At 38.6% G+C, this 16,065-nt stretch overlaps 1 protein-coding gene across 2 annotated transcripts in view; it reads left to right on the top strand.

Annotated features, from left to right (window-relative positions):
* SVEP1 (sushi, von Willebrand factor type A, EGF and pentraxin domain containing 1) overlaps positions 1-16,065 on the top strand; it is a gene marked incomplete at its 3' end in the record, with an annotated part of 131,103 nt that overhangs the window by 60,394 nt on the left and 54,644 nt on the right. For both annotated transcript variants that reach the window (XM_080371498.1, XM_080371499.1), the window contains exons 12-25: positions 1,320-1,514; positions 2,588-2,709; positions 4,610-4,718; positions 6,607-6,795; positions 7,128-7,361; positions 7,861-8,022; positions 8,765-8,926; positions 9,786-9,947; positions 10,584-10,678; positions 11,842-11,938; positions 12,601-12,714; positions 13,583-13,696; positions 14,552-14,753; positions 15,785-15,942. In XM_080371498.1, coding sequence (XP_080227624.1) covers positions 1,320-1,514; positions 2,588-2,709; positions 4,610-4,718; positions 6,607-6,795; positions 7,128-7,361; positions 7,861-8,022; positions 8,765-8,926; positions 9,786-9,947; positions 10,584-10,678; positions 11,842-11,938; positions 12,601-12,714; positions 13,583-13,696; positions 14,552-14,753; positions 15,785-15,942 — 2,115 coding nt within the window. The remainder of the gene's footprint in view (positions 1-1,319; positions 1,515-2,587; positions 2,710-4,609; positions 4,719-6,606; positions 6,796-7,127; positions 7,362-7,860; positions 8,023-8,764; positions 8,927-9,785; positions 9,948-10,583; positions 10,679-11,841; positions 11,939-12,600; positions 12,715-13,582; positions 13,697-14,551; positions 14,754-15,784; positions 15,943-16,065) is intronic.

Here is a 16,065-nt window from a genome sequence, read left to right on the forward strand (position 1 = left end):
AAGGATGCAATGCTACTCCACTTTTTCACTTAGTCTCCACTTTTAGTTATTCCCATTTTATATTGGAGTAACTTGAAGGCAGACAATATTTGTTAGTACCAATGAATAAATCATCTAAGACTGAAGCAGCACAGCAGTGAATTTGGTCCTATAAATTCAAATTAGGTGTAAAAGCACTGAAATTATGATTCGTTACACAGTAAAATTTACAGTAACAGATCCATATTTTTTTTCTCACCAACAGATGCCATGAGAAATGAATTAATAGGTGTTACTGAAGTCTTGCTTCAAATCTGTAGTTAAAAAGGAAAACTATGGGAATATTTCTGTAATGCCCTACAAAGACTGTAACAGCAGAACACTCTTCAGATTTTTTAGAAGCTGTCTGTACCTATAGATATACTGATGCATTGTGTTTATTGGAGAGACACCTTTTCCCCACACTTTACTTTCTTCTTTAAAGGCTGAACAGTAATTTGGCAGATAAGGTATTAAGTATGAAAATTCTATTTCATCCCTGAGCTCTAGTGATTATGTCTTTCTTAGACATCTGTGTAAAAAAATGCTAGCAAAGAGATAATTTAAAATCATGCAGACTGGAATTTTGGTCATAGCTTTTAGAAAAGATAAGTTACAAATGGATGTGCTGACTTCTCATTTACTGTAAATGTTAGCAGGAGCAAGCCAATGTTTATCATTATTTCAAGTTCTACATCACCTCAGACTTTAGTGACTGGGTGTTTATAACTACGTTTTCAAACATTCATAATCTCCTTCACAATTGGCCTGTAAAATAAATCGTAAGTGAGGTTTTGCAGTCAGTTCCTCCTAAGGTGATTCTGACAAGTCATGTGTTGTTGCAGTAGTGCGGAATGGATAATACTTTCAGAATTCAGAATGTATTATAGTTTACTAGGATTCATTGTGTGAAAATTCATTAAAAATTTAGGTTAACGTTTTGTATTTTTTTTATAAGTACTTGCTTGAGCCATGCACCTTTGCAGAAGATGTACAGCAGGGTTTGGGGTATGCATTTCTGAGGTTTTTTTAATTTCTCATATGTATTAGGAATAAATTTTTTTAAGTCTTCACATTTCTGGATTTCAAATTCCAGTGGCAATGTTTGAGAATAATTCAGCAGTAGCCTGATGGAAGTAACCTGCCTTTACGGAATTAACAAATAATACTTCCACAGACTTCAACAGAGGCAAGATCAGGTTGATAATAAGTACTTTTGGAAATCCTATCAGTGCTGTTTTCCTCTGTGCTTGCTTACTTCAGCAATTTGATCATTATGTAAATTTTTGTATTTTTCATAGGTTCTCCTTGTGAAATCTCCTTTGAGCCTGTGAATGGTCATTTTACATGCATCTCAGATGAAGTGGGAGTTAATTGCACATTGCACTGTTCAGAGGGTTACAGCTTTTCAGAAGGATCAAGTGAAAACTACTATTGTGCATATGAGGATGGTGTCTGGAAGCCACATTATTCTCCAGAGTGGCCTGGTTGCTCTTGTAAGTCTTACTGTTATTAAAATGAAACTGAAATTCATCAAACACTATGTTTAATGAAGAAGTAAATGAAAATATCTTAGAAATTATGACTTCTATTTAATGATAACAAATCTTCTCTGTCCTCTGCCTCCAAATTGTTACAAATGCTATGAAAGAATGCCTGGAAGTCCCTAAATGTGTTATTTCAGAAGCTGTCTAAAACATAAAAATGGCAGTGAATTTTAATCCTGGGAGTCACAAAATAGCAAAGATGGCAAAGTAGACAAGGTCTGTCATTGTTTTGAATCAGTATTTGAAACTGTTTACAAACACTGTATTTTCAATAGGAATTTCAACAGTATTTGCAACTTACTGATCCAAATGCACAGTGCATTCTGTACTAACATATCTAATTATCACCAAATCAGAAGCATTTATCTATTTTCTTTGAAGCGGACGCAAGCAAAACTTCAACTGTGGAATTTACCAGCTTTGGTGACATCTTAATAATAAATGTATTGGAGTAACTTACAAAGTCAATCTTGGCACCATGTTTCATCCACTTCCATCAGAGCAGATTTCTTCATTTCAGCAAATGAGAGCAGTGGTTCAGCTATAAGCAAATGAGAGTTCTGTTTCAGAGCTATCTGTCAATTCAAAATCTGTAACTTGGACACTTAGGAATGTTGATTTAGTTAAATCCTGGATGAGAATTTTTCATATTTAGCCTAGCAGCATTAGTAGTAAGATTTTAAATCTTAATTACTTCTCTCAGTAAAAAGCAAGCATGGAGTTTAGTTGACAGTTCACAGGTTTCTTCCATTATGAAAATGCTAAAATAGATATATGACGGGGTTTTTTTGATGTCTGTTAGCTTTCCGAATAAAGTTGATGACTAACAAGGGTTCATATTCAACTGCATTGTCTGTATGAGTGATCCATTTTCAGGAACACAACGCTGGAAAATTAGGTTGTTGATTTAAAGGCAATAATTTTTAGCTTGGTATATTCCAGTTTTAGCCTGAATGATTGTGCTTTTAGCTCTGAAACTCTTGCACTGATCAGTAAAAATGTATTTCTCCAACATTTTTCAGTAAATCGTTTTGCAAACCATGGGTTTAAATCTTTTGAGATGCTCTACAAAGCAACACGATGTGATGACAACAATCTTCTAAATGGCTTTACTGATGCATTCCAGAGTGCACTTGGTAAAATGGTAGGTTAGTAAATACTCCTTCATTTTATGTACTTCTTTAAAAATATACCTTATTTTGCTTTCCCCGGCTGATTTTATTTATATAAGGAAAATACAACAGAAACCCATAAACGAAGTTTGTGCTTTTTCAGAAGATGACAAGTCTCCTTTAAAAATACAGATGGGCATTTTAGTGTAATTCAGTCTTCGATATGGAGTTATATAGGACAGAATTTACAGAAGCGCCCAAGTAGCTTGGGGATGTGGCACTCAGATTTTCAGTAAGCTTTCAAAGAGAACCTGTACAATTTTGAAAACTCTAGTTGTGCCCTAACCTCAGCTTTTGAAAGTTGGATGTGATTATAAAATATACATATTTTAAGTAGACTACGTATAGCATATAATATATATCAATACACATGTATACAAATAGATAAATTCCACATTTGGTGCCTAAGTCCAGGGACTTAAATGCTGTAGCAGTGATTTAAGTAATTTCCTTGAGTTTCTGAGTTCACAGTCATGGTAAGAGCTACATGGCACTGAATTTGAAGAGGTACTGTGTTCCTTCTCTGACATGTCTCTTGCTTTCCACTCCAGTATCACAGTCTGCCTTTATAATCCACAAGTCTGTCCTCAGCTGCATATCAGAAGCAGCAGGACTTTGAGTTGTGGTCTTAGGAGTGGATGTCCAGGCTTAGTATGATAGAATTGCATCAGAAGAGAAAGTGGCCATTTACAGATGTTTTGCAGGCCAAGGCCCATATGCTAAAAGCTTCTCTACTAACTAAAAATCATTGTTAGCACATGCAGCTAATGGACAGACTTCGGCAATTTAGGAATATATGTCAGTACCCCTTGTTTGGCTGAAAACTTACTTAGCACTTCAGGCAATTTATGACACTTGGACCTAAATATGTATTACTCACTTGCCTGGCTTCAGTTTTGTTCTCTTCCAGTAAAGAAATCTTGCCTGATTTTATTTCTGTTCCTTTCCCCTAAGAGCCAGCTACCACCAGGTTCCAGTGCTTAGGCTATTATTAGCAAGCAAAAGATAATGAAAAAAAGTTTAGTGACCTGCCGAAGCAATTACATAAAAATGCAACAATCAGGGAAAACAATCCAAAAGGCTGTTTTGAATAGGCCTATTCACAATATTCCTATTCACAAGAATTTGAAATTCTAGCAGAGATTTGTGAAGTGGGGAGGAATCAGCAGGAGCCATCTTTCCAATGGAAACAGATACAGAAAAAAGCGAAGAGCTCAACTTGCTTGAAACCTTTCCGGAAAAAGCAAGAAATACAGATTTTATAAAAAATCATGCATTCATCTGTTCTTATCTAATCTCCACTGCTTTTGTAGACAGAAGAAATCAACAATACCGGAAAGGTTTCTGTCAAGTTTTCTGTTCTGTGGTTTCTGTCCTCCTCAGATGATTTTCCCTGTCCTGGGAGGGGGAGAGGTGGGTATGAAGAAACAAGGTTTGAAAACCAGAAACAACGTAACAGCATTGTTGTCAACATGACAGAAATGCAAGTTACATGGCTGGAAAAACCAACGCTTTCTAACCTGTGAGCTCTGCTGATAATCTTCGGCAGAGAGAAACAATCCTGAACTTACTTCTGTATTTTGGAATTCCACATGCAAGAGTGGTTAACTGAATGGACATCTTCCCTTATAAAAAAACGTTTTCTCTAACAGAGAATTTTTATGCCTACAAGTTGCCTTCTTATTTCCCAGCTGTTACCAGTAGAACATAGTTCTTTCAGCTGACCTTGCCAGGATTATAAGAGACATGAAATTTGAAATCTAGTGGCACTGGCAGGGCCAGTGCTTTACATTGTAACTAGAAATCTTTATAAATTGCGGAGAGGGCTACCTGGTTTTATTTTTTTAATGTTATTTTTCTTTGTGTTGGAAGGTCCCATCATTCTGTAATGATGTTGATGATATTGACTGCAGATTGGAAGACAAGACACAGAAACACTGTTTGGAGTATAATTACGATTACGAAAATGGATTTGGCATTGGTAATTATTGATTGCATAAATTCTTAGCTATCCAGGTTTAACGCGACATAATTCTTTTTGTTCTGAAATACAGAATGTGTTGTGTGAAACGTTTTTTAGAAATAATTATAGAGCTCTTAAGAAAGTAAGCAATTACATAACAGGTTTTATAACAATAGATACTATTCGTAGTCTGATTATGATACTGCTTCCCATATAGTGTAGAGGAAAAGTTTACTGAGATGACTTATGATAGGGAAAAAAACACACAGAGAATCCTACAAACCAGTTTGGTTAGCCTGTAAGAAAGCAATTTTGTAAAAACATAATGTTTTGAATGAAAATACTGAAAAAGTACAATACATGATTCTGGAGATTGTTGAGAAAATGAGGAACATCCTTGATGCTGGTTCAGATCAGCACAAAACCCCCACAGTGTTAAAGCTTAAGTTTGCCCATTAGCTGTGCAATTACTTCCTGTATGCAAGGGCAGAATTTGCAGGATGACTGTGGCTGTATCAGAGTGAAAGCCATGACGGTCCTAGTGATTGCTCCCACTGTGCTTTATGCCAAGTAAGTTGTTGTTTTCAGTCCATTTTTGAACAGGTTAGTGTCTGCGTTGTACTGCTGTTGTCCTTGGCATTTCTGAGTCCATGGGGGTGCCCAGAGCATAAAGGCTAAAAACAGGTAACTTAGATTAGCTATCTTTGCAGGAGGCATTTTAGCAGATCATCATCAGAATATGTACCCTGTCATAGGACTGTGGCTCTTTTACAGGTTTATAGTGGAGTTAGTTGGTTCCTACTTATTCTTACCTTTTAGACACGCTTCACTGAGTTTGAGAGCACATTTGTTTGGAATCAGACACAGGGGGCTGTGTGTTCAGTTTGCAGTTGTCATCAGGGTAGGGATGAATACTGACGACAGCTGGATCTGACTTGTAAAGGCACTTGGAGGAAACAGTGTTGAGGCCATGGGATGTATGGTCCTACTCTGTTGTGGTTCACGTCAACCTCTTATCAGAGTTACGTTGTTGCTATTTTTCTGGAGTTCCTCGTGATTTTATACTGGAGAGGCAGAAGAAGAGAGGGGACTCTCCTCAGGTCATCAGAGACAGTTTAGAAAACTAGTTGTGGAATACTTGCACAGTATTAACCGCAAAGCTGTGGGGTTGATTTGCCCTAGTTTCCACAAATAAAGTATAGTCTAGGTGACTGCTAACAGATAATTGGCAGAATTCTTTTCTGTCTTCATGTTTTCTTTGAAAAGAGCTAGGTCATTGAAATAGACCATGCACTTCTACGTTTAGTCATTATGAAAAGGTAGATTATGTGCAATTGTTTAATTGTTTCTGGTTGAGATAGTTCTGGTGTTATAGGTGAAAGACATTACACAGGAGGTGAATTTGACTCACTATGTGTAACAGGAAATGTCTGTCAGGGTGATGCTACCAGCTTTTTCTGAGAGGGCAGATGATGGTAGAACTATTCAGGAGTTGTGAGAACAAGATGCAGTGGGGACATGCAGCATAGGCCATGCTGTCTGTAACTGAGCAGGAGGAGGAAGAGAGCAGTATGAAGATGTTCCTGGGAGGTGAGGGTCCATGCAAGACAGGAGAAGAGAAAGACTTGCAACCTGTATCTTTTGTAGAAGTATTTCTTTAATGTTTCAGCTAACTGCATGAGATTCAGGATCTCTAGGATATCAGTTAAGTGTGAAGCTGGTTTTTTCCTTTTTCTTTAGTCAAAAAAATGGTGCAGTAGGCACTTGTGCAGAGGCAAAGCCAGCACATATCATCTGGAGCTTCAAACAGACCCCATTCTACGGGGCATGTATTTTAGAAATTAGTACAGCCTATTCTTTTCCACATGGCTTGCTTCTCTTTTTGTTCTTTCTTAATGCCTCACAGGACCTGCCGGCTGGGGGACAGCAAACCAGCTGGATTATTCCTATGATGATTTTGTTGATGCAGCGCAAGAAGAAGACTTATCCAAGCATTTCTCTGCCTCTGTAAAGGCAGCACCTGCTCGAGTCAAAAGGCATAAGCTGAATGTTCCAATGACTGACCACAAAATCAAGTTAATATTTAACATCACAGGTGAGAAAAGTCAAAATACCCTCCTTTTCCTGTTCCTTCTTTTTAACAAATGTTTTGAATATCTCAGTAAAATTTAGCCTTCAGTTCACAAAGCCTGCTGGAGATGCAGGTGATAGTTTTCTGGAGACATTCATAGCCCCGTTTCATCACAGACTTTCTGCTTGGGGGAAAGATCACAGCCTCATGCTCAAGGAGAGCATTGTGCACATGGCCTACTTTCCACTTTCCACTGGCAAGTTTGAGTGTTGTACTCTTGATATACTCCAGAGTATACTGAAAGTGCTGACTGTAAAATCTGTGTGCTTTTTTTGTATTTTCTGTTTATATCCCAGCTAGCGTGCCACTGCCTGATGAAAGAAATGATACGCTGGAACTGGAAAACCAGCAACGGCTCCTTAAAACTCTGGAGATGATCACAAACAGACTGAATAGGACTCTCAATAAGGAACCCATGTATTCTTTTCAGTTTGCATCTGAACTCATTGTAGCTGACAGCAACTCACTGGAGACTGAGAAGGCCTTCCTTTTCTGCAGGCCTGGTTCTGTGCTGAGGGGGAGGATGTGTGGTAAGCTAGATTACTTGCTCCTTACATGTATTCAGAATCCTTTGAAAAGCAAGGTTTTGGAGGATGTTTGCAGAGGGTTATGGTTTGACACAGTCCAGTGCTTGTGGTCTCGCAGAACAATAAACTGCAAAAATGTGCAGTTTGACTTCCAGAAGATGTTTATGTTCCTAACCAAGGCCTGGGGAAAAAGGACACTTTTGTAACCAGGATTCCACTCCCATGGGTTAATCAGGCATATAGACACATGGTGATACACAGGAAAACAGTGCTTGGTATGCAGTCTTTTAACCCTATTAGTCTTGTGGGTGATGTGTAGCTGAGATAGGGAATTGGATTCCATTTCCTGTGTGAGCTTTGCAGTGTTCCAGAGAAATACATTTGCTGAGGAGCAGATCCACATTTCACGTAAACAAGGTTTGACTAAATGGGGACTCCAGAGGCAAGACAGGTATGTATGATTGTGCAGTCTGAGGGGAACCTTATGTTTCCAATGTTACAGTCAACTGCCCTTTGGGTACCTATTTCTCCCTGGAGCATCATACCTGTGAAAGCTGCTGGACTGGATCCTACCAAGATGAGGAAGGGCAGCTGGAATGCAAAAGTTGTCCATCTGGTAGCTATACCGAGTATCTACACTCTAGGAGCATCTCTGAATGCAAAGGTGAGAACTTGGTCTACTTCATACAGCCACTTCTGTATGTCTGGTGACATCCTTTTGGATCCTGTGGTGGGACTATTGGAATGAAGTTAGCCTGTGAAATGAGGAGCAGTCCTAACTGCCCCTTCATGCATATGCAAAGAGAAAAATGCAGGTTTTCATCAGTGCTGTGGCATGCAGGATGCCTGGTAGATGTTTTAAGAAGAGTTGGCCTTTGAAGCTTTGTTGCATTTCTGTCTTCATTCTATGAGATGCTAAGCCCATTTTACAGGGACTAATACACTTAAAATAATGCCATTCTTGCCTTTGCCAATCCTCTTCCTACCTCAATCAAAGATAAAATGTTTGCATCCTACACTACAGTGCTGGGACACTGAGCACCTCAGCACCACTACTGTGACTTTTTCTGAAAAAGCAGTTGCTAGTTTTATTTCCTGTTTATTGTCTTTTCATTAATTTTGTTGATTAAAAATGAGTAACTGAGTTGCAATAAATCATCTGTGAAGCTGATTGGAAGATAATTAACTGGTTAATAATTCACAAGTGCACTATCTGTAACTTACCCCAATTCTTTTTTTTTTCACTCTTTTGCTCTTTGCACCCATGAAGTCCTTCAGAGTAGAGTAAACTCTAGAAATAAAAGTTCTTGTGATGTGTGTTGTGATTTCAGCATTACTTTCAGATGTCAAGAGCCATGTTTCCTGTTGGACATTGCTTGATATTTATGAATTCTTCTGCCTTATAGCTCAGTGCAAGCAGGGAACGTATTCATCTAATGGTCTTGAGACCTGTGAAACTTGCCCACTTGGCACATATCAACCAGCGTTTGGATCCAGAAACTGCATCTCTTGCCCAGAGAATACATCAACAGTAAAAAGAGGTGCAGTGGATGTCTCAGCTTGTGGAGGTTTGTAACAAAAGGGGCTATGACTTTTTTTAATCCAATTCTAAATGCTTCTAAATGTTGCTTAAACGTCAGCTAGTGTAATCCAGTTCATCTGTCTGAGATTGAATTCTACTTCTGGTTGAGTGTGGACCAAGCAGCATTTCCCAGCAAAATGATAGGTCATTCCCTGGTAGCTTATTTCAAATGCCTTCCTTCTGATGTCCAACATGGATTCTTTTCTAGACATGAATAAAATGAGACATGTGATGGTTACCTACATGAAAATGAAACTTTTTTTCTTACAGAAGAGAAAATAAATGACAGGATTTTTCTCACTATTATCTCCAGAAGGGGCTTCCACATCTTCTGTACAAAAATACTGAATTTTAACAGTATTTGTTCCATAACATTTTTCAAGAAATCATCTTCAGCTGTCTTTGGGAAGCTTTGTCAGAAAGATTCCTAGAGGAAATAGTCTGCAGGGATTAATGTCCAAAAATCACTTGTCTTTCATCCTTTACTCCTTCTTGAAGGGAAAGGGGGAAAAAGAGAGAGGGTGGGGGGTAAGTGTGGGTAAGGTAGTGATAAACGGGGAAGGAAGTTGCATTTGAAAGCTGCCCCCAGAGCAGCACAACAGCAAAAGGAATAGACAGAAATACTTCCCAGATATTTCCATAGTCCTTTGAAAAACCACTTCACCTAACAGCACAATTTAAATAAGCTTCTCCTAGAGTTGTGAATTCCTGGCAGGTTTCATCCTATTCCTTTAAGTCTGAGGAGGGACTATGAGGGGAAGAGAGAAAACGATCTGAAAGAGTTGGGGGCAGGTAGAGTGGCAGTGCAAGTGATCACTCCAAAAAATTTCCTTTTTTTCTTGCAGTACCATGTGTTGCAGGGGAGTTCTCTCGTACAGGTTTGACACCTTGCTACCCTTGTCCCAGAGACTACTATCAACCAGACCCAGGAAAGTCCTATTGCTTGTCTTGTCCCTTTTATGGAACAACAACTGTCGTTGGTGCCAGATCCATCACAGATTGTTCAAGTAAGCCAAATTATCTCTGCTGGAGAAAGTGAACAAAGGGAATATCTAAAGGATGACTGCCAGTAGTCTTAACAGAAAACATCCCACTGACTCTCCTAACAAATGCAGACCTTCCATTTCAACCAGTGAAGTTCACAGATGGTTTTGCCTACTGGTTGTTGCCTCTGTGTTATGTAGGAGTGACAGTGTGATACATGCCAAGGCTCAGTAACAGTGTATACATATGCAGAGTGTGGACACACAGACACACACACACACAGAGCATATTTACTATATAGATACTATACAGAGTTTTATATATATACAAGTATGTATATGCATGTATGTGTATAAATACATATAAAACATATTTTATGTGTATACCCACATGTATGTGTCTTAGAAACGTATGTGCTTACAAATATATATTTGTAAAATATATATATTCATATATACTATGAATATATATGTTATATAATATAATATATATATAAAATAATACTATGGTTACTGTAAAGTTTGCTTTTTATTCCCATAAATTCACTTTCTTCAGCATATCTTTAGATACATTACTAACATGCAATTATTATGCCTTCATAGAACAGGAACGTTGCCACAGAGTGTTGTTAACAACACTTTCATATCGTTCCTCTTTAGGTTTCGGCTCTACTTTTTCAGCAGCTGAGGAAAGCGTAATGATGGTACCAGCCTCTCCAGAAAATATCAGCAAGCAGTACAAAGTCAGCAGTCAGGCAAGGACAAGATATATTTTCCGATGTTATCTCAAATGAAAGAAAGAGTGTCTTATGCAACAGGATATGGCTATGGCCTTTTTAAATGTAGTCGTTACGCTGAATATTTCCTGAAGAGATGAGAGCGATGATCATGAGGGGAACACTTAAACTCTCTTCGTAATCATAGAAGCACTCTCACTGAACAGAGGAGACTGCATCAGCTATTAGCGATCTTAAATTCTGGACTTGAAGCCTTCACCTGATATATGAAATATTTATCACACTTATAAAAGAAATGTAAACTCCATGGAGGAAGTTCAGCTAGTCTATAAAATGTAGGTTGACCACACTCAGTCATCTGATGTCTTCCATATGCTGAATTCCAGAAAAATGCTACCAGGCATCTAAGTCCCGGTTGTAGAATCTTTGTCCTACTTACTGCAACACAGATACACTTGAGAGGAGGCAAGCGGAGCTCCCTTCTGCTGCAAGTACCCAATTTGAAATACAAGCAAGTCCTGATGAGAAAAAACTGTAGTGACATTTGCCAGAGATGCTCCCTTACCCCAGCCATCGCCCCCCCCAGCCTGTAACTCTGGCAAGACTGCTTTGTTTGAATCTGAAGTTAGGAGATGGTGTAAACAGAAGCAAAGTTGACTGATGATAAATTTGGCCTGAACCATTATATAACACATGGACAAGTGACAAACTGATCTCCTGTGGCTTTAATTGACCATTTACTGAAGGGCTTTGGTGAATTCAGATTTGCTACATTAGAAAAAACAGTGAAGTTTGCCACCAGCTCACCTGATGACTAGCAGCAGGAAGGTGATGAGCCAGTGTAAAAAGATAAGAAGTGAGAACTCTCATAGAAAAGCATAGTATAAAATGTCACCTGTGAATCATAGCTAAGACAGTTCTAAAGAAACAACTGTGATGATCACATTTTGCTAAGTAAAAGGTCATTTTAAAATAGTAATTCAGATTCCTGGTATTTTTCTGTAGAAGGAAAGAATGGTTGGTTTGCTGAGGAGGCAAAGAGGAAGAGCTAGAAGTTAATGCCAATGACTTTTTTCCCAGCTTTCCAAAGTGACTATAGGGCATGCAGTTTAAAATTAGAATATTTTGTTCTACCTGTATTTCCACCTTTACTGCAATTGCATTGTTCTTGCCTCTGGCAGGTCTTTCATGAGTGTTTCCTGGAACCATGCCACAATAACGGGACATGCAAACAGTTGGGAAGTGGATATATCTGCATATGCCCACTTGGATATACAGGTAAAAAATTGAGAAGCAGGTGGAGGAGCTAACATGTCTCCATGCCCTTAACATGAGCAAGCATAAAGGAGCAAAACATTTCAGTGCAAGAATATAGCCTAACTAATTGGAATCTCCACCACAGATTTAACATACATAAGCATTACAATAAGAAATAGTTTCTCATGTTCTCACTGAATTATATTGTGTTTAGCAGAAAAGGATTTTGAATGGGGTTTCTTTTAGTGGAGTTAGTGGGTTTGAAAATCCTATCACTTGGCAATATTTACAATTAGCAAAAGCTGGGAATTTGCACTCTAAATGGCTAATTCCACCAGATCTGTCTGTACTCCTCTTCAGTGTTAACTTCCCAGTTGCTTCAAAGCAAACAGGTGATTTATTACTCAGCTACTATCAAGAAGTGATCTCTGTTACTTGTGATAAGTATTAAGTGCCGCTGTCTGGAACTGGTAAGTCAGTTGCCCAGTGTGCATCATACCTTTCTAATAACATTTTATCTCAGGTCTGTGTTAAAACACAATCTAAAAAGAAGATATTAAACCTGAATGTCTGGTAGCGTATGCAACTAATCCGTCGTGTTTTCCTAGTAGTCATGGATTCTGTGTTTCTGAATAAATTCAAATTTTGTCTCTCTATTCTCAGTCCTTTATTTTGCATTCTAGGCTTGAAATGTGAAATAGAAGTTGATGAGTGTAAATCATCTCCTTGTCGCAACAATGGAATGTGTAAAGATGGCATTGGGACCTTTGTTTGCCATTGTCAACCAGGCTATTCAGGTAATCTGTTTCACTTCATAGCTCTTCTTCAGACAGACATTGTTTCTGTGCCCAGTAGATAACAAAAAACACAAGGGCTGTATAATTCCACATCTGTGGAATTATAACAGGAAAGCAATCTCATTTACAGGTTAGAGCAAGGTTCCACTGTATGTGAACAGGGTTTGAAATAAAAGGATGAGCATTCAAGGACAGTCGATGTGCATGTGTGTGCCTGTATGGCTTCTGTTTTGTGACAGTTCTGAAAAGAAATGAGGTTTGGGGAATTAGTACATACTCACAAGCGAAGTGCTTATGAGACTGAATATGGCCTGACTAGACAGATCATTTACACAGTTGCTTTACAGCAGCCCTGTGAGTGAGTGAGATTTTTTTAGCTTTTTTCTCTCTGTTTTTAACTCTTACTTGTACGTACGTTGAAGGTATTGAAATCTGTGCAAGAACTGGCATGCTTGAGTACTTTCCCAAAACAGCACCTAATTTCTGAATGTTGAAATAAACTACTGAGGAGATAACTTCATGTGACTAAAAAAAAGATCTCTTTTTTTTCCACCAGAAATGGTCTTCCTCCCCTCATTTTTCGTGTTTATGGCTATACATTTGTCGACAGCAACCCATGCTGGATATTTTTTAAACTTGAAGGCAAACTATGAACTTCACATCTTTCACATCCCAGCATCCAAATAACACAGCTGATCTCTGTAAATGTTTGTAGTAGTGCAGTTAAACATGGAATTTTATCGCCTGCTCTTGGAGGCATTTTGTTATGCAAGCAGTATGGTGCTGTTCTGTCTTCCACGTTCAGTCACTGCACCATGCAGACCTTGACTATGTCCTGATCATGCCTTGTAACCCTTGCTGTTTGAAGGTCTCTTGTGTGAGGAAGACATAAATGAATGTAGCTCCAGTCCATGTTTGAATGGGGCCCATTGTGTTGATGGCAAGAACAGTTACCGCTGCACTTGTGCAAAGGGGTTCACAGGTACACATTTCTCTGTTTAAGTCAACCCTCACTCTTTCAGACCACAAAAGATGTCTTCCTTCCATGTCTAAAGTATTTCAATCTCATTGCTATATATTACAGTTGATATGGATGTCCTAGATTCCTTAGGTTGATCTCATCTCTCAGAGTCCCTGTAGCGTAAGTGTGGCTTCAGAAGTAAATGTCTTTCAGACATTTCAGACTTTCAGAAGTAAAAAAAATTTAGTAAATGATTGATCTTACTGATTTTGTCATGAACATACTGTGTGATATTGAGGAAAGAATAAGGACATTCATACGGGTGCAAATTGTTATGTTTAATTTTATTTGGAAAAGAAAAATACTATTACAGTAAACAAGACTATTTATATTAAAACTACTCTTCATCCTCATACTCAGCTTCCTACTGCTTTCCTAGATTTATGTAACAACTAGGCATATCTATTGATTATCATGTTGCCAAAGAGCTACACCCTAAAATCACAACGCAGTTTTTTCATTCTGCAGTGCTTGTAACATAGAGCCTCTTGTACAGCAGAAATCCCAGAATCATGTGTTTTCTGGCTTTCATTTTCTGCCTTTAGAGTTAAGGTTCCAGCTAAATGTCTTTTGTAGTAGCTTTTCATTAGTAGCTCAAAACAGTTTCTCAGGTGATTTCCTGATTCAGCCCAAATTACTCATATAATGGACAATATCCATTTAAATTTGCCACCATTTGCAAAGCGTTAATTTCTACAATTGCAAAGATGGTTCCTGTAATTCTTCTATGACTACTTAACCTCAGTTAATGGAGTAAATCCCAGACCTGCAATGGCTATTCAGAGCAGAGCTGTGACTTTCTTCTTTTCTTCTCAGGTGCTCACTGTGAAATGGAGGTCAATGAATGCCTTTCAAACCCGTGTCTTAATAGGGCTATTTGTGAAGATCGAGTTGGCAGTTTCTCCTGCAAGTGCCTCCCAGGTTTTACTGGTGTCTTATGTGAAAGAAACATGGATGAGTGTCTCAGCAGACCCTGTAGGAATGGAGCTACATGCAAAGATGGTATCAACAGCTTCAGGTGAAAAACAGATGTATGATTAATGTAATACAATGTGGAAACTCAGATCTGTTGTGGTGCTTCAGCCTTCTTAGATTTCAGCAAAGCGTTTGGCAGGCTGATCCAGTATGAATTGTCCCCTTACGGGCAGTAAAGGAGATTTTAAAATGCAGGAAAATAAATCCTCATGTCCTCACTCTTAAAAAATTCCAAGATAGACAGCAAAGAAAATATACAGAGTTTGAATTGTAAGCATGGTAGGACTGCATGGTTTTAATAATGATCTTCCAAAAGAAATCCACTTTCCCAAGCCTCAAGGGCTTGTCTTGCTTTCCACTAGAAGAATATATGATGACGAGTTATGTATCTGATAATATTACATTTCTATACCCTAGAAGACAGGGATATCTGTACATATTGAGAATACAGAGATTAAAATACGAATGCTGATGTAATCTTCTGAATATTTATTATATGCTTTAGGGTATCTGGACTCCAATCAGAAGTTACAAATACCAATAGAAGTGTCATATCCTAGGTCACTGCAGAGATAGATGTACCAGCTGTTACTGCCTGGGGTTAATAACTCTCTCCCTCCCCAAAGCCCCAGAAGTTGTGGTGCCTTTCAAAAACCTTGGTTTTCCAAGTACCAGAAGTTTTGGTGCCTTTCTACTGCCTTGGTTTTCCCTCTATGTAAGCATACCTGCCTGAAAAGTCAAGTACCTCTTGTCTATAATTCTGTGGACCTAAAAGGCATGCTTCACTCACGGGATTGCAATGATTGCCTCTCCCAATTTCATATGAAGAAACTCAGGCACTTTGTTTAAATATTCTATTGTCCTTATCAAGAAGAACTACTACACAGCTAATAGAATGCAAGCGTACTTAAAGGATCAATGAGAATAAAATGCCATTAATTCTGTAGTATCTCTGCTGTTGATATATATTTTTTTTTTAAGTATATGTCGTTCCCATTGGCAGATCTGACCTCGTGGCCAGGATTCTTTGTCATGACAGCAGCCACCTTTGAAGTGTGCTTTTTTCCTCTGTAGGTGTCTGTGTGTGACAGGGTACACAGGACTAAACTGTGAAGTGAACATCGATGACTGTGACTCCAGTCCCTGCTTAAACCAAGCCACCTGTGTGGATGCCTTGAACTCATACATTTGTAAATGTCCCCCTGGCTTTACAGGCAGCAGGTGTGAAACAGGTACACAGGACGAAGTGTCAGAAAAAGGTGGCTTGACTAAGTCTCTGGGCAAGATTTGCACTGGCTGGGCTGGTTTCATACAGCTTTGCCAGAATACAGCTCGGGTGGGGGGACTCTCAGGGG

This window comes from Falco punctatus, assembly GCF_963210335.1.
Source record: "Falco punctatus genome assembly, chromosome: Z".
Classification (NCBI taxonomy): domain Eukaryota; kingdom Metazoa; phylum Chordata; class Aves; order Falconiformes; family Falconidae; genus Falco; species Falco punctatus.